General features: G+C 44.2%; 1 protein-coding gene across 1 annotated transcript in view; it reads right to left on the bottom strand.

Annotated features, from left to right (window-relative positions):
* Nucleotides 1–24,556, bottom strand: part of LOC144128939 (uncharacterized) — a 74,539-nt gene that overhangs the window by 21,394 nt on the left and 28,589 nt on the right. Inside the window, 10 exon segments of the mRNA XM_077662760.1 lie at nt 1,139–1,258; nt 2,045–2,257; nt 2,683–2,825; nt 6,750–6,939; nt 9,388–9,500; nt 9,949–10,095; nt 11,210–11,356; nt 14,706–14,868; nt 19,192–19,486; nt 22,483–22,596. Of these exon segments, the coding sequence (XP_077518886.1) occupies nt 1,139–1,258; nt 2,045–2,257; nt 2,683–2,825; nt 6,750–6,939; nt 9,388–9,500; nt 9,949–10,095; nt 11,210–11,356; nt 14,706–14,868; nt 19,192–19,486; nt 22,483–22,596 (1,645 nt within the window).

Here is a 24,556-nt window from a genome sequence, read left to right as displayed (position 1 = left end):
CTTCAGTGCTCCTGGATAATTCGAACATTTTTTCTGGTCACTTGAAATTCAAATTAACGAGCTTTTACTGTACTTCACTATTTTACTAAAACATTAGAAATTTTTGCACAACCCTCACTACAACACATTATAACTCAAGCAATCATGCCACGTCGCTGATGCATCATGATAAAAAGCTTAAAAGCACCGCATGCAATGTTATGCAATGCATCCCATAACTGTCACTAAACATTAAAACAAAAAATACAGGTGTGCACTAATTTATGAAAAAATCTGACCTTTCACCCCCCCCCCACCGCCCCCCCCCACCCCCCCCCCCCCCAAAAAAAAAAATGTCAAGAAGTGGCAGTGAATCAATTTATACTTTCCAGCACTTTTAGAATGACTCAGGACAAAAGACATAGACATGGTTGTTGTTTGTTGGGTTTTGTGGTGCATATGAGGCTAAGGCTATCATGCACTAAACACAAAGTTGGAGATATATATGATCTATTCTTCTGTTAAAGGACAGATATCTGTTATTCAAAATTTACAAAAAACATTTGCTTCTACTAGAAGCCTGAACACAAATAAAAATATATTCTATTTCTCAAGTTTTGTGCATGAGACAAATGCTAGTCTTTCACTGATTTTAACCCCAGACAAGCGAATGCGCACATGACCACAGAAGGAAACTGCTTCCTACAGTGGGCATGCCTCTTTTATTTTTTTATTTCTCTTTTATAGCCTTCTAGCATACGGAGGCGCGTAGGGCACTATTATTTTCCTTGTTTTTTCTGGCCCTCCAAATATATATGTATATGTGTGCATAAGTTCTTGCTTTTTTGAAATAAAATTCCATGGAAATGTGTCTGTCTTGTGCCTATGTGTTTTGCCTTGAGTCTTCGTTCCAAGCAGCCCGAATTCCAGTTTAATAAACGAGAGTGATGCCTGTACCATAATCCCCCCCCCCCCCCCCACCCCCCACCCCTCACCCCCCCACAATAAGAGCCTCTGCTCTTAAGGCCCACATAAACAACAACACCTCACTGACAACCAGGTGGACCTGAGAATTTTCGTTACCACATATCACCCTGATGCTGAAAGAAATCCTATTGACACCTTACAGTCATAACACAGCTATTACAGTAAAACAAACCTGAAAGTTTGCAGGAAGCTCATTGGTCTTCGGTGCAGCGCCAGGATTTGACAGAAGGTTCTGGCGTGAGTAGCTTCTGAAGTTATCCCAGAAATTATTGGCTCGGCTGCCTGGGACTACCTGTGAAAACACAACCGAGGAAAAGCTACAGAAATACTATCATACATCAATAACTGCACGCACTCGCAGCTCGTCATTTTCTAAGTGATGCACGTAGTGCGAGAGGAAGGCTGAAATTATATTGCAAGGGAATCAAGAAGTTAACCAAATGAAGCTGGGGATTAGGTGGGGCATTGACAAGCCGACATAAAGAAAAAAATTGGCTGTGGATTTGCTCAGCCAATATACAAAGCGAAAGTTGCTGGCGTTCATTGTGTTCTTCGGCACTGAGGAAAGGAAGGGCGCATAACTGGCTCCCTGGGTCAGTGGACGCCTCAATCGCGCTTTGAGGTAGTGGTGGTGGTAACAGCGAGATGTGGGCTGCATGCATTAGCGCTGACAATGTTGTGGCAGACGTGCGGCAGCGTTCATTGGGTGACCAACCTCTCACAATCAACCATTAATTTAACTGCCACCTGCCAGGGTGGCAGGGTGGGCACTGCCTATCCAGTGTGCGGAACGCACTCAACGTTACAGACGCCAAGCCGCGTCTATAGTTGCCCGGTACACCACAGCTTTCACTCTCTAACCAGGTTCAGCAGAAGTTAAACTGCAGCTAATTTTTTTTATCCAGCTGAGGCTCGGCTAGATCATGTGGTCAGGCAGCAGCCGCTCCGCGGCTGTGGAGCCCCGGCGCCATGTCATGTGGCGTCACATAGTTGTGATGTTGCGTTTCTCTGAGTGAAGTTTGTTCGCTCCTGCTAGGCCAGTAAAGCTCTCGCTTTAAAGAATGTCAAAGGAACTGGCCTGGTTGTTGAGTGTTGCCCCCGGAGGCGCGCCTCGGGCTTCGGCAGGCAAGGGGCGGTGTGGCTGGACTGTGTGGAGCAAGGGAGCACCCATGCCGTGCATCCAGGTCCCACCCACAGGCTCAGCGGCCAAAAGGAAGGGGCTCCCCACGGCCGGCTCCTGCAAGGTTGCTGCTGGACCCCTCAGGCCCTCTTCTAAGCTCGGAGAACTGCCCTGCAAAACGATGTGTGCATGGTGACCGTGCTGTTGTGGACACACAAATACAAGTTGAGTGCTGCACATTTTATTTATTCATTTTTAATACATACACCTAAGCCCCTCAGTTACAGGTATTACATGAAGGGCAGCATTGGTACACAAATGCAAAAAAAGAAAAAGGCACAAGCAAAGACAATCAAAGTAAAAAACAGATGCAAGCAGCAATACGGTCTAAACGTATCAGCAGAACTGCAAAAACATAGCCTTCTCAAAAAAACATAATTTTGAAATATGAACAACATAAGCATGAAGAAACAAATAAACAAATAGAGAGACAAAAATGCACAGTACTAGTTTAATTATATTTTATGAGTCCTTGAAATTTAGTACAATAATGATTTCTGTTAAAATTCAGTAACCTTGAAGTAGAGTTTTCCAACCTGGTGAGTAGCCTGCTGAAGCTGGCTGATCTCTGCCTGCTGGATGCTGAGGAGCTGATAACAATGAATGATGCTCAGAAGCAGTTGCTGCTGAACGGCATAGAACTGAAGGGCATCTGCACTTGGCATTCGTAGGTGGGAACCTGGAATTCATGTTTCGACCCTTAGTTTCGTAAACAAGGAATGGAACAAGCAAGTGAAGGCATATGTGAACAGAAGTGCTGTGCTGCAATGCCACACCCTTCTCTCTGCCAAGCCTTCACTTCAATAAACAGAAAATAAATTTACGAAAAAACTGAAAGGTCAGTTCAAGCGAATGAGGCTTGTCAGAATGTTTCATGGGCTTTCTACTCGTCAAATCAGACAGCTGTCAACTTGTAGCTATCATAACGAAATTTTGATGACATAAAACATAACGTCTAAGACAATAAATGGTATGGTGCTCAGTGATGTCAGCACATAGCAAATGACTAAATAGGAGACCAAATGATTGAGGTGACATAAATGAAATAGATACTCAAAAATTTCCAAACATAAGAAAATTCCAGAGTATTGGCCAGTAATCGTATATTTCGCCGGCTTTCATAAATTCGACCATGGCGAAACTACACAAAATCTTCATTTCATTTTCATTTTTATTTTTTCCCCCATAAATTACATAAGAAGTGGCGTGGCAAAAACTGCGCGGGGCAGCTTGAAATGCCCGCCACCCCTGGTTACACACGGCAGCATTGGCAAACAGGCAAATGGTACTTGTGGGCAGTGATTATCAGGAGTACAGACTATTTGCAGAATAAAACAGCAATAATTTTTTTAACTGCCCACAGAAGCAAATACAAAAGAAAATGCACAGAAATACATACATACTCTTTCTTTTTCACTAAACAGCATGGTTTCCGCTCCGGTCTCTCCTGCAAAACTCAGCTTTTTGAATTGACTACTGATCTTCACTTAAATCTGGACTCTTCATTCCAAACTGACATCATTTTTTTAGACTTTTCTAAGGCTTTCGATCGCGTACCCCACCATCGTCTCATGTCTAAACTTTCCGGTCTGTCCATTGACCCTCTAATTGTAGCATGGATACACTGTTTTCTAATAGATCGTTCTCAGTACACGGTAATAGGCAACCATTGTTCAGGTCCTACTGAAGTGCTGTCTGGTGTACCACAAGGTTCGGTCCTTGGCCCTCTTCTTTTCCTCACCTTCATTAATGATCTTCCCTCTGGTATTTCTTCCACAATTCGCATCTTTGCAGATGATTGCATTCTTTATCGCCGCATTGCTACTAACAGGGACCAATTATTACTCCAGAACGACTTGAACGTAATTGAACGATGGTGCTCTGAGTGGCTTATGTCGCTAAACATTTCAAAATGCCAATACATGCAAGTATCTCGCAAACATTCCAGCCTCACTTACGCTTATTCATTGCTTTCAAACACATTAACAAACGTGCAATCCTACCGATACCTCGGAGTCATCATTTCCAGCAATTTAACCTGGTCCGAACACATCTTGAAATTAGCGGCCAATTCATCCAAATCACTCGGCTTCATCAGACGATCGTTATACTTGGCTCCTCCTTCTGTCCGTAAATTGGCATATGAAACCTTCATCCGTAGTAAACTTGAATATGCATCTTCTATATGGAACCCTCATCAGGCGTACTTAATTAACACCCTAGAAGCTATTCAGAACCGCGCAGCACGTTACATAACCTCAAATTATGACAGATACTACAGCATCACCAGGATTAAATCAACACTCAATCTGCTACCACTTGAGAACCGTCGAAAAATCTCACGACTTTGCCTTCTTCATAAATTGTATTACAACTTTCCTTACCTCAGTGACTCATTACTCTTACCTCCCATCCGAACATCGCGTCGCCTCTTCAATTCCCTGAGTGTTCAGCGTTTACATAGTTCTACAATAGCCTTCAATAAATCATTTCTACCTACATCAATAGAAAATTGGAACCAGTTACCAGATCACATCGTAAACAAGCATGACGCTAGTAAATTTAGAGACGCACTAATCGAACATTACATCAAATGAAAAAAAACAACCTCATGCTTTGATTTTTACCATTTATTTTTTCTTGTTACTATTCCCTATTTAGCCTATCCGCCACCATGTATTGATTAGAACTGCATTTTAACATTTCACAGTGTATTCCAGATCCTTTTTGCATTGTGCTGTATTTTACTGCATTAACATTGTTATTCTCTTTACTTTGTATTTCAACTGTTCCCCCCCCCCCTTATGTAATGCCCGAAAAGGGCCTTTAAGGGTACAATAAATGAATGAAATGAAATGAATGAATGATATAATATACAATGGAAATAACGAAACACCTGTATAGAAAAAAAGAAGCCAGACAGCCATCCATCGAAAAAGAAGCATGCTCATTCACACAAACGTACACCAGATGAAAACAGGAAATTAGTGGAAAATGATCCGAAAATTATCTGACGATCGAGTTTAAAGTGTCGGGAAAATAGAAAAAAGGCATCCTAATTCCTGTTCACTTTCTCTTCTATCGTACATTGCTTCTCGCGTGGACAAGACATATTTTTATGCCAACAAACTTGGATGTGCGAAATTCCGCATGTTGGCTTTCCCACACATCACAAGTGATGAGAATACGATGGCCGGCCAACTGCTTCATACAATTACAACGCTAAAGTGATAAGTTTGCTTGATCCTTCCATTATGTGTTACATACCTAATGCTCACACCCATGGCACTCGTCCTGTCGCCTTCACAACTCTTCTAGCATGAGCTCCGCAATCTTGTTTTGGTCAAATGGGACATGCGGGAAAGCCCACTTTCGGAATTTCATAAGGGGTGCCCAAAATGGGGCCAAGTTGAGGTGTCGTGGCAGGGAAAACGATAGTGTAAGGATGCTGCCTACTTCATGGTATACTGTAGCCCGTACATCTCCACACGTGCATAATGGCAGGCGTCATGACGATAGGACGACCCCAGTCGCTAGGCCAAACAATATCCTCCGGCCGCACAGTTTTGGTTTCTGAGCTTAGCTGCGGCTTGTCTGAATCCAGCTGTATGCTGCCTTCAGACACTGACTGGCACGTCGCTGTTAATTTTTTTCTCTTTCGAAGCAGTCTCGCCGTTCCGATGCCAATGTGCACTCCCCATGAAACCCATGCTTTCTTCCAGCACGGTAAAACTGCATACTCGTCATTTGCTCTTTGTGCGATAGAGCCTCCTCACAAAGCTTCAAAATATTTTTGAATTTTCAAGTTTCCTTTAAGTAAGGCGTTTCTTCCGGTCCCTTGAAGTTCAAATTAAAAGTTTTTCTACCCATCACATCATATTCAGTTGATGGTCGTGTCATTCATGGATTTCATTTTGTTACTCATTTTGCATGGCCACAGTACTGGTTGCATACTGTGATGCTGCCTAATCAAACAGTATACAATCCTGTGGACAATATGCTTTTTTTTTAAATGGTGCTCGGTCAGTCTAGGTTTGCTTAATTTCAGTTGCAAAGACTACATACTATTTTAAGAAAGATTTTAACAAAATAAGAACAACATTTACATGCTCATCTTTTTCTGAAAATACTTTTTCATACTGAACAGGTATTTGATATGATATTCAAAGACATTTTTTCTTCATATTCATTTTCGACCAGAAAATTTCACTATTTGAACACCGCTAATTTTATATATTAAGTAAATTTATAGGACGTAACACAGTGCTAGAATTGTCAACAAACTTAAATTAGTGCTCCACTAGAAGGATATATCTGCAACATCAGTTGAATCAAAGCAAGAAATTAAATTCTGCTGTGCACTTTCCAGAGCCTCAGCATGGAAGGTAGCTTTGAAAGAAGTGCATTGCGCATGTGCAATGAAGTATGGCTACTGGCACATGAGCTCAGCAATAGAACTTGCACTCCACTGACACAAGACGCAAGAAACAACTTGGCTGAAGCAGAAAGGAGACTGCTTAAGATAAGTGGCAGCCAACTACTTTTCTTACACGGCAAAGGGAAGACTCAGAAAGCAAGAGCATAAGCCAGCTCTGGGCTTCACCTGGGGAGACGGCAGCCGCTGAAGTTGCCAATGCCTGCTGCTCTTGCAGGATTGACTGGTAGACAGTGTTGGTGTTCTCCAGCTGTTGTATCAGATTATGCGAGAGCTGGTGCCACCCTGGCACCATCATCAGGCTGGAAGCCCCACCAGGAAACCGATCGCACGGGTATCCGCTGTCGTCAGGTGACACCTGGAGCCATTCACAGAGGAAGAAGAAAGAAAAAACAATGGAAATACATACTGTTTGAGGGCTAAGGAGCCCATGGTTAAGACACCTAGGAACAGGAATTTACTATTTAAGTTAAGACGATTTTTTAGCATGCAACCTTATGCACCCTGCCTACTGCTGCCAGCAAAAGTTACTAATCTCTACAATGATTACTATCAGTGAAGCATTGCAGGTGAGAATAAAAAGGGGTACAGTTGACTGCATTTACTCATACAATGAAGCCATTTTTTTTTATTAAAAAAATTTCCAAAAATTTGGGGGATGTGTTTACTATATGCAAGCACTGTACAGTGCAGTGCACTTATAACGATATTAAAAAAACCGGAAAATCTGATTGTTATAACCGATTATTGTTATATCTGGACTGGCAAAAAAAAGCTAAAAGAACACACCCATGCATGTAGCTATTACCCCATGTATGTGGCCATTGCCACCGGTGCTCCTGTCAAGGGGGTGCTCCTGTCAAGGGCGCACAGCATCTTGGCGCTCTACCAAGTTCGCGAAGTGAGCCACCACCACCCCCTCGGGAGCTCCCATCAAAAGATAAACACACTGATCGGGCACGGCATCTTGGCCCGCTGCCAAGAACTGCACTGCGGACAGCGAGAAAGAGGGGAACGCGCGAGAATAGCAAACGCTAAAAAAAAAAAAGAAATGTAAATTTTCAACCATGTCAGGCAGAAGCTACATTTGTGTGAGAGCTCCCCGCTCCAGCGATTGCGATGACAACAGTGCTAGGTTCCCGAGTCTCTAGGCAACGCTCCCTCACAGAGTTTGCCATGCCAGTCCGTTTGTAGTTTTTTTACGTCACTCGCTTCAAAGTATTCTATTTTTTATCAAACTTTCAGACAAATTTTCGTGGTAAACGATATCCGGATGGCCAGGATCCTATCATTGTATCTGTTATTTTGCCGATAATTGTACCCTTACATTACATACGGTTTATTTTTTAAATAGGGGCAATGAGAGAATGGATAAATCTAAAGAATTTGATTGTTATAAGCGATATATCGTTATATCTGGTATCGTTAAAAGTGGATTACACTGTATGAGCAAAAATTTATTTTTGATAACAGATATAGTTGGTGCATTCGTTGTGCAAGTAAGTAGTCACATGAACAAGGCGATCTGAATGCCATAACTACAACCATCATTGCAGGTGACTGAGCGCCGGTTCACATCATTATCCAATCATGTCTTTACCTTATTTCCAATTCAGAATGCCTTGGGGAGACGCGACGTCTAACAATAAACTGCTTCACCAGCCTCTTTCATTCCGGATGGTTCCTGCTCACCGTCGTATGAAATCGGGCGCATGTAATTTTGTGTCTTATAATAGAGACATTTCGTGCATTACCTAAGGAGAGTTCACCGGACCCATGCCAATTCACCGTAAAATGTGAGTTGTCACATGTGCAGGGGATGCATAATCAAGGTTGCATTATATTTCCGAGGGTTCTTCCATACTGTCATGGACAATGCATGCAACAACGCAGGTCGCTCGTGAATGCTGACTACTTCGACAGTTTCAATGATCCTGTTTCAACGCTGACTATTTCGGCTGGCCATCATGCCTTTGGAATCGAATCCTCTCTGCCAGCCTTTCATATTCACACCATACATCTCAACAATTGCAAGGAAAACAGCGAGCGGCCTGCAAATGCACCATAAGGGTTCACAGAAACGCTTTAAACCAAGAGAAAATTGAACATGGCTGCTCCCAAACCATGGATTAATGATGCTTATTTTTGAAACCCAAACTTTCGGCTAACAAGCATATGCCAGTAATTATGTCCACTTATTGCACGCACCGTTTTCTTTATTTCTCCAGAAAAAATGGCATTGAACAAATCCGGGAACAATTTTCAGGAGAAATAACATCCTGTCCACACAACTGGAAAGTTCGGTCGAAATTCAGAAGAGCTAGCAGTTTGAGTGACGGGAGAAAACATTACAACTTTTATTCCAGTAATTCTTTCTTTCGTTGCCAAAGAAGCCCCAATGAAACCATGAAAAGCATTGCAAGAACGGGCACGTTTATTCTGCTTCCACTCGAATCAAAGCTCGTGTACAGTAGAAGTTCGATGATACGATCACGGTCGATTGGTTGAGTGTCGTGCGGCCCGCACACCACCGCAATTGGCAGTCGTGCTGTATGCGCCATGAGCAGTGTGCAGCGGTGCGCGGCCGTTAATAAATCTCATCAATTGCAAACATATCTGCACGAATGCAATTCCTGTGCTTCTGCAAACAAATTTTGTTTGTTTTTGGACGATACTAGTATTTTCGTGACCTTGTGAGATTTGTATCATAGAAATTCTGCTGTACTACCTGCACGCCAGGAAATGAAGACAAGTCACTGACAGAGATAAAGTGCAAACTCTTCACTGTGCAGACATCAATGCTTACTATTTCGCCCTGGGCGGTAGAAGACTGCTGACGCTGCACGGGTGCAGCGGAGTAGCCAGCAGTGCCCTGCCAGTTGCCCCACTGGCCACCTCCACCATATGTGCCGTTCACTGCTGAGAAAGTGACAAGTAAAATGTTATATTAAAAGAAAAAGCTTTACAGTAATTACTTCATCGAACACGTTAGAATCACCTGGCAACCAAGCACCTCTTCAAAGGTCCCTAGCTGACACCTAGACCGAAAAATGTATTCAAACACAAACTGCTTGCATATTAACTTTGTTAAAAGAGGCCTTCTAGGTATAGTTTCTCGCTTTATCGGCGATGCCACTTAATAGCTTCAGTACATCTATTGCTGCCCTGATGTATATGCCAGGTCAACTTCTCAATATTCTTAAGATCAATGGGTGTAGTAGCGAGTGCTGGGTATCTACCATGCTTGCAGGTTTGGAGAGGGCCAAGATCAATGAGCAGCAAGAGCATCTTTGTGACAGAGCCTTAAGGCACAAGCCAAAGCAAGTCATGCCACACAGTTTAGTCTCCACAAAAGCAGCTGCCTCACCCCTTGGCACGTGCATGCTGGTCAGCCGATTGTTTGTGCGCCCCGGAGTGGCAGTAGCTGCGTCCACAGCTGTAGACTGCCGATCCTTCCGAGCAAGAGGTGGCGGCATAGCACGGGCTGCATCATTCTCCCCATCACTGTGGCTGCCTTCATGTCAGAAAGGGTGAGAGACAAACTCAGAGCCCAGCCAAAGAGAGAACATTGTGAAAAAATCCATAGAAGGTGCTCCAGTAAAAAGCCCATGTGGGCAACTTATTAAAGCTGCAGTGGTCGAACAAACATTGGTTTCTCTGCGAAAAGGCCTTCAGCCCATGGGCTCATGTTGTTACGCATAGGCCCAACAGCACAAGCGTATAGAGTGCAAGCAGTGAACTGAAAGGAAAAGTAACCGCAATCTAGCAGAACCTGTTGGATTTGAGGAGTGGTGCTCATGCATGTGCAGCCTGCACACTTATATGTGACTGCATGCATGCATTTGCCTTGCCTCTTAATCTGAGAGGCATGCACATTCCCTGCAAATATTCCTCACAAATTTTGTTTCCTTTGACTGACACGGGACCACTCATTGGCTCTAGACAAGAGTGATTGGGCCTGTAATATGAAATGCTCGCGTGCGACTTCATAGACTTGCCTTATTTTGTTTGCGCACACTGCTGCAAATTAAACGACAGCAGAAGCACATACCAATTCGCTTATGCTGTGTCCAAGAAGTGCTTAGCTTATAGCAGCAACTCCAAGTTAATGTCTGCACACAATAACCTTAAGAATGTGTCACACCACGTGAGCATGCTTTCGGCGGCATATATGCTGGCAAGTACGTGTGCATAATTTTCTGTGAAAACTGAACCAGCCAAAATCAAGCGCTTTGCTGGATGCTCCCCTAAAACATAAGCTAACACTTACATAGGAGCATTACCCATTCCCGCAGTGCAGACTCTACTGTTAGAACATGCAGCAACAATTAAACAGACCTTGCAAGAGTGTATGTTGGCCATACATTTGAGTTGCTCCGAAGCGGAACAGTTTTTTCCTGTGCACAATTAAAACAAGGTTGTTTTTCTTTTTGAGTAAAATTCAATGCACTTAATTTCATAAAACGAGCTGATGACCATTTTGACTTTTAGGTGATCCCTGTACACACTGAAAAATTTGAAGAACATGACTGATGTCCTCAATGAGCAGGTATTCATAAGTCTATTGCATGTGCCGGGCAAGACATTTTGTTTCGCACTAAGGCAACAGGAAGCAGGCACACATTTACCATCAGAGTCGTGGCCTGCCTCGACGCTGCCCTCTTGCCTGTCTTCATCATCATCCTCATCGTCTTCCAAGTTCTCCTGCGTGCTAGAGCCACCCCATGTGGCAGCGATTGTCGTGTTCCCTCCAGCCATGACACTTCCTCCTGGCCCTGAAGCACGGCAATGGGCGAGGCGACAAAGAATTAGATAAAAGCAGCACACATAGCAAACCAAAGAAGGCCACAAGAGACAGGGGCAGGGCCAACCCAATTTGAGGGGCTTGGCTATGGCAGGATACAACTTAAAAAAAAAAAATGGTAACAATAAGCCATGGTCTGTGGCATACTGTATTATTCAGCTGACAAATCACAAAAGGAGGTGAAATCAGCTCTTTAATGTTTGGCTATCGTAATTATTCGATTCTAACAAGCCCTTGATTGTAATGTGCACCGATTTTTCACGATCAGAAAAAAAAAAAAAGTGCTATGCTTTCAACTGTAATGCACATGAGTTTTTCATATTTAAATAAAGAAATGACTCTTTTCACTTGTTGCAATGAAATAAATGATGCCACCACCTCAATTGCCTTTCTGGCAGATGCCTCTTCACCTTCGAAATGAAAATACACACGTTTTCATTACATAGCTCAGAGGTTATGGTGCTCGGCTGCTGACCCGAAAGACGTGGGTTTGATCCCGGATGCGGTGGTTGCATTTCAATGGAGGCAAAATGCCAGAGGCCCGTGTACTGTGCAATGTCAGTGCACATTAAAGAACCCCAGGTGGTCATAATATCCAGAGCCCTTCACTACGGCGACCCTCATAGCACAAGTCGATTTGGGACATTAAAACCCCGTAAACCAAACCTTTACATAAGGTCTAAAATCCAGTACCTGCTGGCTTTGAACTCTGTAGGCATTAGGCCTTTCTGCAACCAGGTGCATAGCTCGAACTTAACAGAATTCCACTGTCATAGGCCCACGGGCTGCTCGCTGTTGTTGCACGAAGTCAGCAAGCTCTCCTATTTCTGGAAACTGGCCCTTCTTTGGCCCATTGCAACCCTTCCGAGCCGACCTCGTGGCAAAAATCCTGTCTTTACTTCCTCTAATAAAGTACATGTTTCAGGAATACCAAACGCATGCAAGGCCATTTGACTGCCACTCGGCTCCACACACAGGTTAGATTTTTCTTTTTTGAACCAGCTTCGTAGTGAACTTGGTACGTCTTCACAACCGACGCTTCCACAGAAGCTCAAGTCTAACATGGCCTATTGCAGTCTTGATCTTGTTCGAAAGATGGCGCTACAACGATTTCCGAATGGCTGGCACAAGCATTTCAATTGTGATTTTCCCAACTTCATGTTTTCTGCCAACATGAATAGACTCACAGAAATTTATGCTACGTTTTTAGGGTACAATTTCGATTACTCTTATATCACTGCATTCAGAAAGAACTAAACTATGGAGCTATGCTATCTTTTTATGGATGAGTCAAGTATACTAAATTTTGTGACCAATAATGTCACCTTATTATATTTCACAATTGTGGTGCTTCGACAAAACTGAACATTTTTATACAATTACATACCTTAATAACAATATATATAGCATGGCTCTGTGCGACAGGCCTTCGGCTACAACTCCATTTTAATTGGAACCAAGAAATATTGGGATAAATTATCTTAACAACCTATAAGAAATTAGGCTTCAGTTATTTTTCCCATAATATGGGAACTTGTTGAGATATGGGAAATTGTTGTTGATTGCAACTGTCTTATTTTTCTAAACAGGAGCAAGAAATACATCTCCTATACACCTTATTTCATTATAATATCTTTAATAATAAAAATTTTCATTTTAAGACTGAGTGTCCCCTTAAAGGGGCTCTGAAACGCCTTCCGAGGAGAGCACATTAACTCACTTAATCACTGCACTGTGTTGTCATGAAAACCGGAGCCAAATAATACTCTTCTACACGCAGCAGACGACCCACAATCACGCGTCAAAGTTGGCGAGCCCTTCCCGGCGACTTTTTCATGCTCGCGCCCTCATCCGTCCCCCGCATCTGCGTAGACAAGGTGAGAGGTGGCCATTGGTTAGGTTCTTACAGACGCCAGGCAGCTACCGTGGCCGCAGCCAATAAGCCGCTTAGCTCCGGCAGGTCGGGAAGCTCCGCTCCCGGAGGGGGGGGGGGGTCGGTGAAGGAGCGCCTACCTTCCAGCGTGCAAAAAGTGACGAGAGGAGAGGGAAAGGCGCAAAGACGCTGAAATTCAAATTTTAACTACATATAACTCAGCTTCTATAAATCGCATTAAAAAAATCGTTGCTGGACACTATTCGTGAAGCGGCGTGCTTCAATATCCCATGCCGCAACTTTATTAGAGCCCCCTTCACAGCCCCTTTAATGGAATGCTTTTTGTTGCCATTGGGGTGGCTTACAGGCTACAAAGAAAAGCGTGCGATCGTGTTGAAAGTGGGACAGCTCTACCGCAGCTTAGAGGCTACCGCATGTGGTGCGGGGCAGATTGAGGGACAACAGGGGGGTGGATGTGTAGCCTGAAGAGCTCGCTTCTTCTAGTGGGTTCCCTATCTTAGTCTCCGCAACCGTCATTGCCTTGGGAAACACTGTTCTCGCTTCGCGCAGCACGTGTAGAGTCGCGCGGCACCAGCAGCAAGTTCACGGCAAGACCTGCGGCCGTGTCATACAGTCTGGTATGGGTGACGTGAGGCGGTGCAGGCATGATGAAAGCTTTAGTCTCGCTGGAATAAATCTAACATTACCGGCTGTATTACCGGCTGCAAACGAAATGTGGGAAATGGCGAAGTGCACGATTTCTGAAACTGTTTTTTTTAGAGTGAAGTGACTTTCTTGAAGTTTAGGAATTTTTCCGACCGTTTTAATTATTCGGACAGAGCCCGAAAAACCAGTCGGCGACTGTAAAGTATAAAGAAGTGGTGCGCAGGCCTCAACTAAATTTTGTTTTCACCTGTCACCAGTGTTTTAACATTCTGTATAATGCAAGATATTTCTGTCAAATCAGTTTAGTAGCAGCTGAACAATACTTCTTCCTTTTCACATATCTAGATAAGGATACTGGAGCCAAAGAAATTCCTTAAAGAGACACCAATGACAAACTGAAAATCACTTATAATTTGACTGGAAATATAAGCTAGAAGAGGTAAAAAAAATTAAATACAGGCCATCTTCGCTAAGAAACTGCAATGATGTCAAATGCCTTTCTTGCTTGCGAATTTTTATGGCTAGACTGCACCACAATACACCTGAATTCAGAATGGGGGTGCATAATTCTTTGAAAGTCGTCCTCATGGGTTTGAATTAAATGACAGGAAAAAGTACTCCATTTATAACTCTACATTTCTCCGCAATACACACGTTTTTCCGCCAAATCAACGTTGACAGAGCCATGAAAGGTCAAACAAATGAGTGTTACTAAGAGCCAAAACTGCATGCAGTTGTCCTCAATATCCCCTTGAAGCAAAAGGTACAGTGTACTACGCACCGTCCATGGGCTCCGAGCTGGCAGAACATGAGCTGGGGCTCCGCACGTCCTCGTTGTGAGAGTAAGAGAGGAGCTGCTTGCTTCGCTCCTGCTGCAGAAGCTCTTCCAGGATGGCTTTGTCGCGACTCAGCCCCGATGACTCAAGGTTGGACGATGAGTGATCCTGAGAAACACGACAAGCGTTACACAAGCTGCAATTGATTCCTCCAAAGCTTAAAGCAAGCCCTGCTCATCCAATGCTCTGGTGCGTGGAATGAGGATTTACAGTAATCCCTTGCTATAACGAAATCGCTTTACTCGAATTATCGCTTTGTTCGAAATTTCTTCCGGTCCCGATCCAAACGCATGCATTTTAAGCCACATTACTCGAAGCGCACGAAGAGCTTGACCCGCTTAGAGCGAAGTGACGAGTGAAGGCATCGCCGCCGCGGCAGCAACCCTTTTGCGCATGCAGTGTCAAATTAATGCCGCTGACGAATTAGTGTCATGCAGGAACAGAGCAGGCCACAAAAGTACCAAAACTACGACCAATCACCTGCCTAGTAACAGGTACCAAGCGAGTGCCGAGTGCCCCCAGCTGTTTTACAGCGGATGTGAACGGAAGCGCGCCCGAATCGGTCGCAGTCGCATTGCTGGTGTCCCCCGTGAAAGAATCCAAACAAAAATAAAATTTTCGTGACGCTTTGCGATGCCAGAAAACTGCAGCCTCTTGGATGCCGAAAAGTGGTCAAAAGACCACGGGCAGACTTGCGCCGTAACATTCCGAGGGGTGCGCTCGGTGAGCAAAATTTTACCACTCTAAAGAACATTTCTGGCACTGAAAGGTGCCAAAAAGCACAAAAGAAGTGTCCCTCCGATTATGAGCCGATAGAATTATCAGCCCATGAGCAAGCGAGGTAAGCTTTCGGCAACGAACTGAGCTGCTCCCTGGCTGCTGTAGTCGTCGCTAAGCCTAACTGGTTCACATCGGCCAAAGCAGACGAAGCTCTCGAAAGCGCGCGAACAACGTCATTCCCGAGAGCTTTCGCTGCAAACAAGAAGGCGACCCACAGGTCGCACTTGCAAGCATGAACAACGGTGTTGTCGAGCTGCCGCCTGGTCGCAAGCGACCGCTGGTCGCACGCCCTTTGCCGTGTTTGACGCGAGGAGCTACGTTAACAAATTGGGAAGACAACTTTGGGGAAGCCGGTCTAGAAATTTGCTTGCCGCTCATCATAATCGGCCTGCACCGCAATAAAACACCGCCCCTAGCTTCGTAGCACTTTTGACAGTGCAAAGCGACCGATAACTTGCCGAAAACACGAAAAAGCCGAGCATGCCAGCGGCGAGTCAGGCTGTCAACATGGCGGGTCAACGCAACCATGGTGTTTCCCCGGTGATTTTCTCGAGCCGGTAATGCTTGATTCGCACCATCCGACTAGACAAACGGTCTAAATGCGTGGTAGGGTCATTGAATTTTGTTCCTAGACATACGTCAACGGCGTGGACATGACGCTGCGCTGAAAAACTCAATTGCAGACTTCACACCTGTACACCTCGGGAAAAAAAATTGTCCGTAATCATGCGAAGCCCGTCCCCTGCAAAACCGTTCAGTTTTCACGATCGTGCTGCGTGCCTACAATGAGCGGCTAATCGTTTTTTGAGCACAACAAACACAACCTCAGTCTCGAGCCACAGAATTTCCACGCCCCCAACCTCCGCATGAAAGTGGCCACTGTCTTCGCGATTCGAAATACCCCGAAAGGTTGAATGCATGGGAGTGACCGAAGCCTCGTGCAATGCTTGGTCAGATTAGTGCAGGGGTTGCACGCGCCCGATAAGAACTTGAAACAGCCAAAGCTCACTGCCTTTTTTGCACCCGAATACATTGTATTTTGACTTCCTCGCTGTTGCGGCGCAATTAAAGCTCGACTGCCTTAAGATTTTCTCGGGCGGTCGCTTATATCGAATTACCGCTTATAACGAATGTTTCCGCCGTCCCGCTGACTTCATTATAACGAGGGATTACTGTACTTGAAGGCTCTGACTCCTCACAGTTCCACTTGAGGCTGGCAACCTGAGACACTATAAGGACGTTGTTTTCAGGCATCGTCAGTGCCCTGATCCTCCCAAGATGACTTGCAGAAGAGCTAGCTCAAATTCCGAACAGGCCCTTTCATTGCAAGCCGAGAGACATCGTTGAATGCCACAAAACAAACAAATAAATAAAATGAAAAACCCCAGATTTTTTACTTTCTGGACCGCAAAAGAAGTACCATCAGTTGCTGTACTGTGGACCCCATGCACCACGAGGGCACCCAGTCCTGACATGCTAAAGTCCAGCCCCACCAGGGTCGCATGAGCACACAGAGCACATTACCGAGGGCACCCACACCCAAGCTACTGCGATGACATTTGCATTTTCGGGCAAAGCCACAGCACCAAAAACGTAGTTCTCAAGAGAGAACACATAAGACAAGCACAGATGCTTATTTGTCCTATCTTCAGGACATTTTAAGTGCGGAAGCAAAGATTGAAAATTCAAGCCAACTAGACCAACCACTCATCTAACTTAAGTCCTCACTGGTAAGCAGGTTAGCCAACGCAGAAGGCTTTCTTCACAATATATCGATACACTGTGAAATTTCTAGTTGCCTCGACAAATGGCTAATGTGATAAATTTCAAAGCGAACTTAACAAAGGTGGAGGATGTTGTGCACCATACCAAAAAGAATTTGGCAGCGCATTTGGCTTTGCAGCCACCTCTGTGAAACTCAAACTGCTCAGCTTGTATACTAGTAAAATTGGACTTCATTATATTGAAGCCAATTTCTTGTTCCAAAAATCAGTGCACAGATTTATTTTATGTATTCACTTCAGGCATCTTGTATACATAACACAAGGCAAGTGAGAACCATTACAGCACAATGTTGGTGGGAGAAATAATGCGAATCAGATCAGCAGAAGCATTCCAATAAAGTGCTTTGGTGCGGCAACACAAGACATGACAGGGAAGAATTGGCCAGGACGGAACTGCGTCACGTGCAACTAATCTTACAGTTTTGTAAGATTTTGTGTTGCCATGCTCAAACACTCTTTTACAGTAGAAGCTCAACACTTTGACCCCCATTAATTCGGAAAAGTCGATAATTTGGACTCACCTTCAGGTCCCGTCAAACATATGTACTATTTTACGGTGTGAAGCTCTAGTTAATTTGGGCAGGCAGCGGAGCCCACACAAGCATGGGTGCCAGAGATGGGGTGCTGGTGAAAGCGAGGGAAGAAACTACTATAGCACGAGTGCATCAAAGTCCAATATGTAAAGGTGCTGTAATGCATACCGCAATTTTTGTGCAATCGCGGAGCCTGAAATTCTTTTTATATTATTTTGTGTGCATGCACCTAGTGTATCCTTTTTTTTTTTCCCCGCGGGGGGTGTGTATTTTGGGAGGGGGGAGGCTGTTGATGGCCGGTGTGTCCTACATGACGCGTGTAGATTCACCAAAAAGCGGCCGCACACTGACCCGTCTGTCACAACTGTGAAAAATGGTTATAGCCCCACAAATTTCTTACACGCAGCACAGTCAATGACAACAGAATTAAAAAAAAAATAAAGGCAAGTTGATGTGAGATATTTTTTTTTTTTTTCTTGCAGCCTTCCCTTACATGGGTGCACCGTGTTTATGTTTCTAGGTTACAGATAAGCTTATCTATAGGCATGACATATATATCGAAGTAGTGATATATCAAAATATTTCTCAATCCCCTTTGTGTGCACTGTACAGTAGAGTTGAACATCTGGTTTATTCGAACTGACGCCTTGATACCATCAACATGAAGTGTATTTTCTTAGAAAGGGTTCCCTTAATTACAGCTCCACGTAATTTGAACCAATTTTTATTCTTCTTTGGGTTCGAGTTACTGAAAGTATGATGAAAATATGCACTTTTGACTGTATAACGAAAACATATAAGCAAAGTACACAATCTTCAAAAAAGAGAAGAAAAAAAAATAAGGAAAAGGCGAAGAGGGCATGCAGTAGGATAGAGAAGAGCGAGAATTCGGGTGTGCCGTAATGCGTTCAGACACATGCTGAGAATGCCACAGCAGTGTCATCCCTTCAGCATTTCCCTACACACTTTCCCTCCGCACACCATCAATCGCCGGTGCATCTTTGTGTGAGCACTGAGTCTTCCCCCACCCTTCTTGCCAACATGATTCAGTTGACGTGCCACATTTCAAAATACATAGCTGTGAAACGAAATGCAACAACAATCGGTGTCAGGGCAGGTGGGAGAGTTTTACCAGTGCCTCTAATTGCATTGCAACACCACCTACCAGATGCTCCACCCCCAAGGAACGCTAGTCACAAGCTCTTACCAGCAAAGTCAGCACACCTGTCTATCCGCCTCCATGAGAGACAATCAGAGAGACAGAAAAAAAATGACAGGGCAGATCGGCAAGAACAACGCAAAGTGTGTGGAAAGTTGCCCGGTGTGTCACTCACGTGTGAGCGATTGCTGGCCTTGGAGGCATCGTAGAGATTCTTGGGCAAGGTAACGTTGTCCTTCTTGGCCGGAGAGAGGGACGCAGCGGCCTCTGCGGGGGCTCCCCTGGGGCTTGAGGGCTGTGGCAGCAAACGCTGTGGGGGGCCCTCGGGAGCGACGCGCAGCTGGTTCTTGGCTGGAGCCTGCTGGCTGGGCGTCAGCTGCTGCCTCAGCAGAGACAGACGCAGCCGCTGCTCCTGCAGCTGCTGCTGGAGGCACTGGCGCTGCTGCTCCTTTCGCTGGTCAGCCTCACCACTACACAGAAAAAATGGTGGCTTCAATGTTTGGCAGTATGGACACCAACTTTCTGGTAGCTCGTCAACTTTTTTGGAATGGCATGCAGGACATCAGTACACACGGATCACCATTCGGCAATGCCCAGCAGTAACTATAATTCAATTTATTCTCTCATGTTATATGGGTTTCAATAGCCGAACACTGGCTATAATGTCAAAGTCAACTCCAGGAATATAATCACAGCTTAAATAATTACAAAAATTATAACTAAAAAAACTGCATTTACTATTTTCTACATTAGCAAGAAACGAAGGAGTGACAGCATGACTGGTATAATAGGAAGCTGGAGTCATCAGTGTGCTACCACCACTCAGTAGCGGGGAGAAAGGCATCCCTGCCTTTCCCCTGTTCTGTGGTCACCGCCATGAAGTTACAGAGGCTTGCTGCCCATTCACTCAAGGGAAAGGAAAAGTGGACACATCCTATCGAACTGGACAGCCACCAATTGCTCCTCAAAGGGTGACACCAGAGTGAAGACCCTCGCACTATCTACCTCACAGACCACTCCCTGCCCGCACCTTGTAAAAGAAGGACTCACAACACGGCAAGCCTCTTGTCCATGTTCTTTTACTGGACAGACCAATCTTTTGTTGAGTGTCTATTTCTAAGCGTTAGGTTAACCCGTTGCAGGGCATCATGAAATATGTGTCCCATTTGCTTCAAGTGCCGACACATGGAAAACAGTGCACCTATGCACCATATTTTTGTGTGTGGAAACGAATGTGTGGAAAAGCACAGAATCATGACACAATACAAAGAACTGTTTAACAGTTTGCCATTGCTTGCATGGGTAGCAATTCAATGACCACGCACAAACGTCCCCTTGGTGCAAAGAGCATGTCTTAACGTGTAAGGTCCATGTGTGAGGTCTAAAAAAAGTTTCTGCGGCCAATTGAGTCTACAGCTGCTGAACACGATTTAATACACTGGTGTCAAGAAAGGCTAGGGAAGGCTGCAGGTACTATATGGGTAGAGGAGGTAATGACTGATCAGAATGTTTGTCATCTGCCTTCTGGAGAGGCCATACAGGTATTGTAAGGAAAAGCGAAGAGTGAGGAAATTGAATGTATCACCACTAAACTCTCATGACCATGTCCAAAAAAAAAAACAGATGAGCATTTATTCACCTATTAAATGCAGGTGTCAGGAAAAGGTGGTTTGTGGTTTTGAAAAATACAAGCCCTGAAACAAGTTAGTGGACAAAAAGTGCACGACAGATTCACCAGGCTCTAATAAGGGAGCAAAAATTTTTGTCTGCGTATAGGTTTCCTTTGAGAGCACCCCAGAAAGGTCACAAAAATTCTATGTAGCGCGTGTGCCATCTTCCTCGTGCAATGCAGCACTTTCAACAGTGTCGCAATGCAACATCCTAATGAAGATGTTGCAAATTTGTGCTCACGTAGACACCAAGTGCTCCCAACCCATTCAAGCTTATTTTTTTTTTATCATACCCTTTTTGTCAGAACAAAAGAGGGCTATGTCATCAGCACAGGCCAAAACCTTAACTTTCATACTGTACTAGCGAGAAGCCATGATTAGCTGTGTTTTTGAGGCTGTTGAGCTGTAGGGGCTCAATATATAAGAAGCGAATTACAAAAGTGATATCGAATATGCAATTTAAGGAAAATATGTTTGGTAAGCTCTTGGTTGTCATGGAGAGCCAGTGTTCTCATGAGGCTTTTGATGAATGGATGTTGGAGGTGTGCTGGCTGTGTGACTGGCAACTCAGTTTTGGGGTGATGGAAAGTTGTCTGTAGCTGTCGATACAGGACAGCATCCTCTCTCAATAATGCGTGGTAAGGTAAAGGGCGCATGCTATGATCCTGATGGCACTCATGCAAGTACTCTGCTTAGGAAAAATTTCCAACTGACACAAGCTTCAGGGGAGACCCATTACTCGCACAACGGCGTCTCCAAAACTGCTGGAGCCTGCTGATTCTGTAGACGCAAAATCACCAGCTTTTCCCCTTATGCCCCCCATCAGATGGATTCTAGAATATAAATCACCGATTTACATTAATTTTGAGTTCATTTGATTTTGCGGCTCTTTCAGTAAGTTCCTATACTTTTGCTGCAGACAATATTAAAATGGGCAAAGTGAAAACATCTTGCATAAAATAAATTTTGCATTTTTTATTGTGTATACTAGTGTCATACAGAAATGTAAACAGCTTAACAAGGTTCATTAAAAAAACTGAAGTGAACACTTAAGCTCTGCCTTAAGGCTAAGACTTCTCAACTTTACATTTATAGATCGCTGGGAGTCGTGATACCAATCCTGATGCCGTGGTGCAGTGGTTAAGCAATGTGCAACTGCCCTGTGATGGCAGGTGCTACCACTGGTGGTCTTGTGAGACCCAAATTGCTCTTCCTGATCAACCTCCTGGGGCCAATTGTTAATTTAACCGTCACCTGCCAGTTGCAAGTTTGCTCACTCAAGGTGGTCAACGTGGTCGGTCTACTCACAATCCGATGGGCAGGTTGCGATGGTGCCACAAAGTAATGTGACCGAGGCGGCCCATCTAGACTGCCAGAGCAACCGGAGAAACTGGCTGCGAGGCTTCAAACAATTACCAACGCCGATGCCGGAGAGTTTTTTCCAACATGGGGGTTAGTTAGTGCTCTAGCGTTAAAACCCGTCTGCATATAATTTTTTTTTTTTTTCAGTCCTGAACTCGTTTGAACCCATTTGGACCTGTCTGAACAGGAGCGGAATGTCGCCCCAGAGCTGAACCTGAAAGGCGTGAACTTGAACCTGAACCGAATCCGAAAAAATTCCCGTTTGACACCTCGGTTCTTAGTGAGGCTCTGGTTTTGTATCCAATGGTAAAACGCCCGTGCCATTCTGAGGTTAAATTGTGGTGGAAAAAGGTGGCATTAGAATCAGGTATATATGGTATGTGGGCAAGTATTGCACTAAATTTTACTCTGGCCACTGCGCACAGGTGACTCACCTAGATGGCGCACCACTTCCGGGGCCACTCCCTGCTTGGTCACCACCGCTGTCTTGAAAAGAGGCAACTAAGGATTGCAAATGCTGCAGCTGATTGCGTGTTGTCTGCAGCTGCCTGCGAGCCAGTCAAAGAACAAAGTTTAACGCAAGGATTTATTCAGAAAAAAAAAAAGAATAAATATAAGCTCAGCGGGCTGGATTAAAGCTCAGTTGGTGAGCACTAACGTAACATCAGCTAACACTGTATTATTATTATTAATGTTATTATTATTACACATACATAGTTAAAGCTGGATGTAATGAACCTGCACGTAGTGAATTCCTCAATATTAAGAAGTTTCTTAATTCCCCAATGCCACCCCTATTGAAGAGCGTGTTGTCGGGCAAGTTGGCTTTGCATGATATAGAAGAAGTTAGCGCAAAACTTAGACGAAGACAGAGTGTGTTTCTTCTGTGTTTCTTCTGTGTGTTTCTTCTCTGTCTTCGTCTAAGTTTTGCGCTAACTTCTTCTATATACCCCTATTGAAGCGTGTGTATTTGTGAACTCCATGTAATGAAGGCATTGTGGCAGTTGACCTTTATATAATGAACTCGATAGGCTATTTTATTAGTTAATGCTGCATTACTTAAAATTAAGCCGTATTTGAAGCAGGCATTGACAAGACACGCCTTGCTTTGAAGCCATCGGTGCCTCTACAGACATGGACCAGGGTCGTTTAAATGAATGTTTTCACTCTCTCTCTCAGTGGTAAACGCAGCAGTATCTGCAGCTTCAGCTTTTGTGGAATCACGCTATGAGGCACTAAACAGTTTACGCTCAAAAGCAGTGCAAAAGCACAGGACGTAGCAGAGAAGACATGAGATAACCAACGCGTGCTCCTTGTTGCCACTTCTCCGTTGTTCATTTGATGTTCATGTGATTCGGGCACAGACAGTTGATGTGTGTCGGGAGAGGGGACAGCGGAAAGCGCCAGCTAAGTGAGGATAATAGAGTATGTTTCCTAGGGCAGCAGAGGGGGCATGTGAGAAGAGGCAGGCACCTATGAATCCTTGGCCCCCAACGATTAGAAGCGTCACGTGACCCATGGGTGGTGATTGTGGTGGGTGATCCCAGAGTAGCATTATCAACAAGACCACGGAAGAGTTCTTCCTTTTAACGGCTTCAAGTAATGGGAGTTTACTGAAAATGTTTGCTAGGTGATTTCACCTGCATTCATTGCACAGTTTGGTTTCATTTTAGCAGTGTCCTTTCGAGTCTTCATGCAAAAACTGCATGTAACAGAAACCTATATGTAATGAAAAATTATGGACCTTTTTCAGTCTCACTATGTCCAGGTTATTTCGAACTTCCTTGATTCAAACTGATGCTTTGCTTCATCAACATAGAGCACATTAAATAGGCATGATTATAACAAATTTTCAGTGTCCTTTGAGCTTGAATTATTGGGATAATAGTAGAGTTAGACTCCTGCTACTTGAGATTTCAAAGAAATGTAAAAAAAAGTCTGAATTATCTGAATTAAACTATTGAATGTTCCCCCAAAACTGACAAAAACCATTTGCGTGAAGGTAAAATTTATTTAATGATAAGCCAGAAAGTGGTCATGTCAGTTTAAGATGAAACGTGTGCAACAACGAGTATACCTCGCAGTTCCGTCAAATGCTTCAATTCATGCATACTGAATTGGGACTGTCACAAGAAGGACTGCTCTGTAATAGAGAGGACTTTGTGGCTTCTTGCAGTGTGTGATATGGTAGCGCTGGAAGTATTTTGCATGTAGCATCACACATGAAGAGGCTTCACCGCAGAAGAAAATGAACAGCACGTGACAAGCGTGAATTGTTGGGCAAGTTGGTTCTGGTTTCAGCAAAAAAGGACCAGTGAAGAACGAGACGCAAAGTGTGTATGTGTGTGCCTTCTTCTGGTCATTTGTGTCATTATTCACTGGTTCTTTTTTGCTAAAATAACAGAAATTCCATGCAAGTGGAATTGTACACTGGCGCTGGAACAGCAAGACTCCTTTGAAAAACAAAACAAGAAAAAGATCAGAAATTTAGTATTTACTGTTTAAAAT

This window comes from Amblyomma americanum, chromosome 4, assembly GCF_052857255.1.
Source record: "Amblyomma americanum isolate KBUSLIRL-KWMA chromosome 4, ASM5285725v1, whole genome shotgun sequence".
Lineage (NCBI taxonomy): Eukaryota > Metazoa > Arthropoda > Arachnida > Ixodida > Ixodidae > Amblyomma > Amblyomma americanum.
Note: the sequence above shows the minus strand (reverse complement) of the source record. Positions and strands in the feature narration are given on the sequence as shown.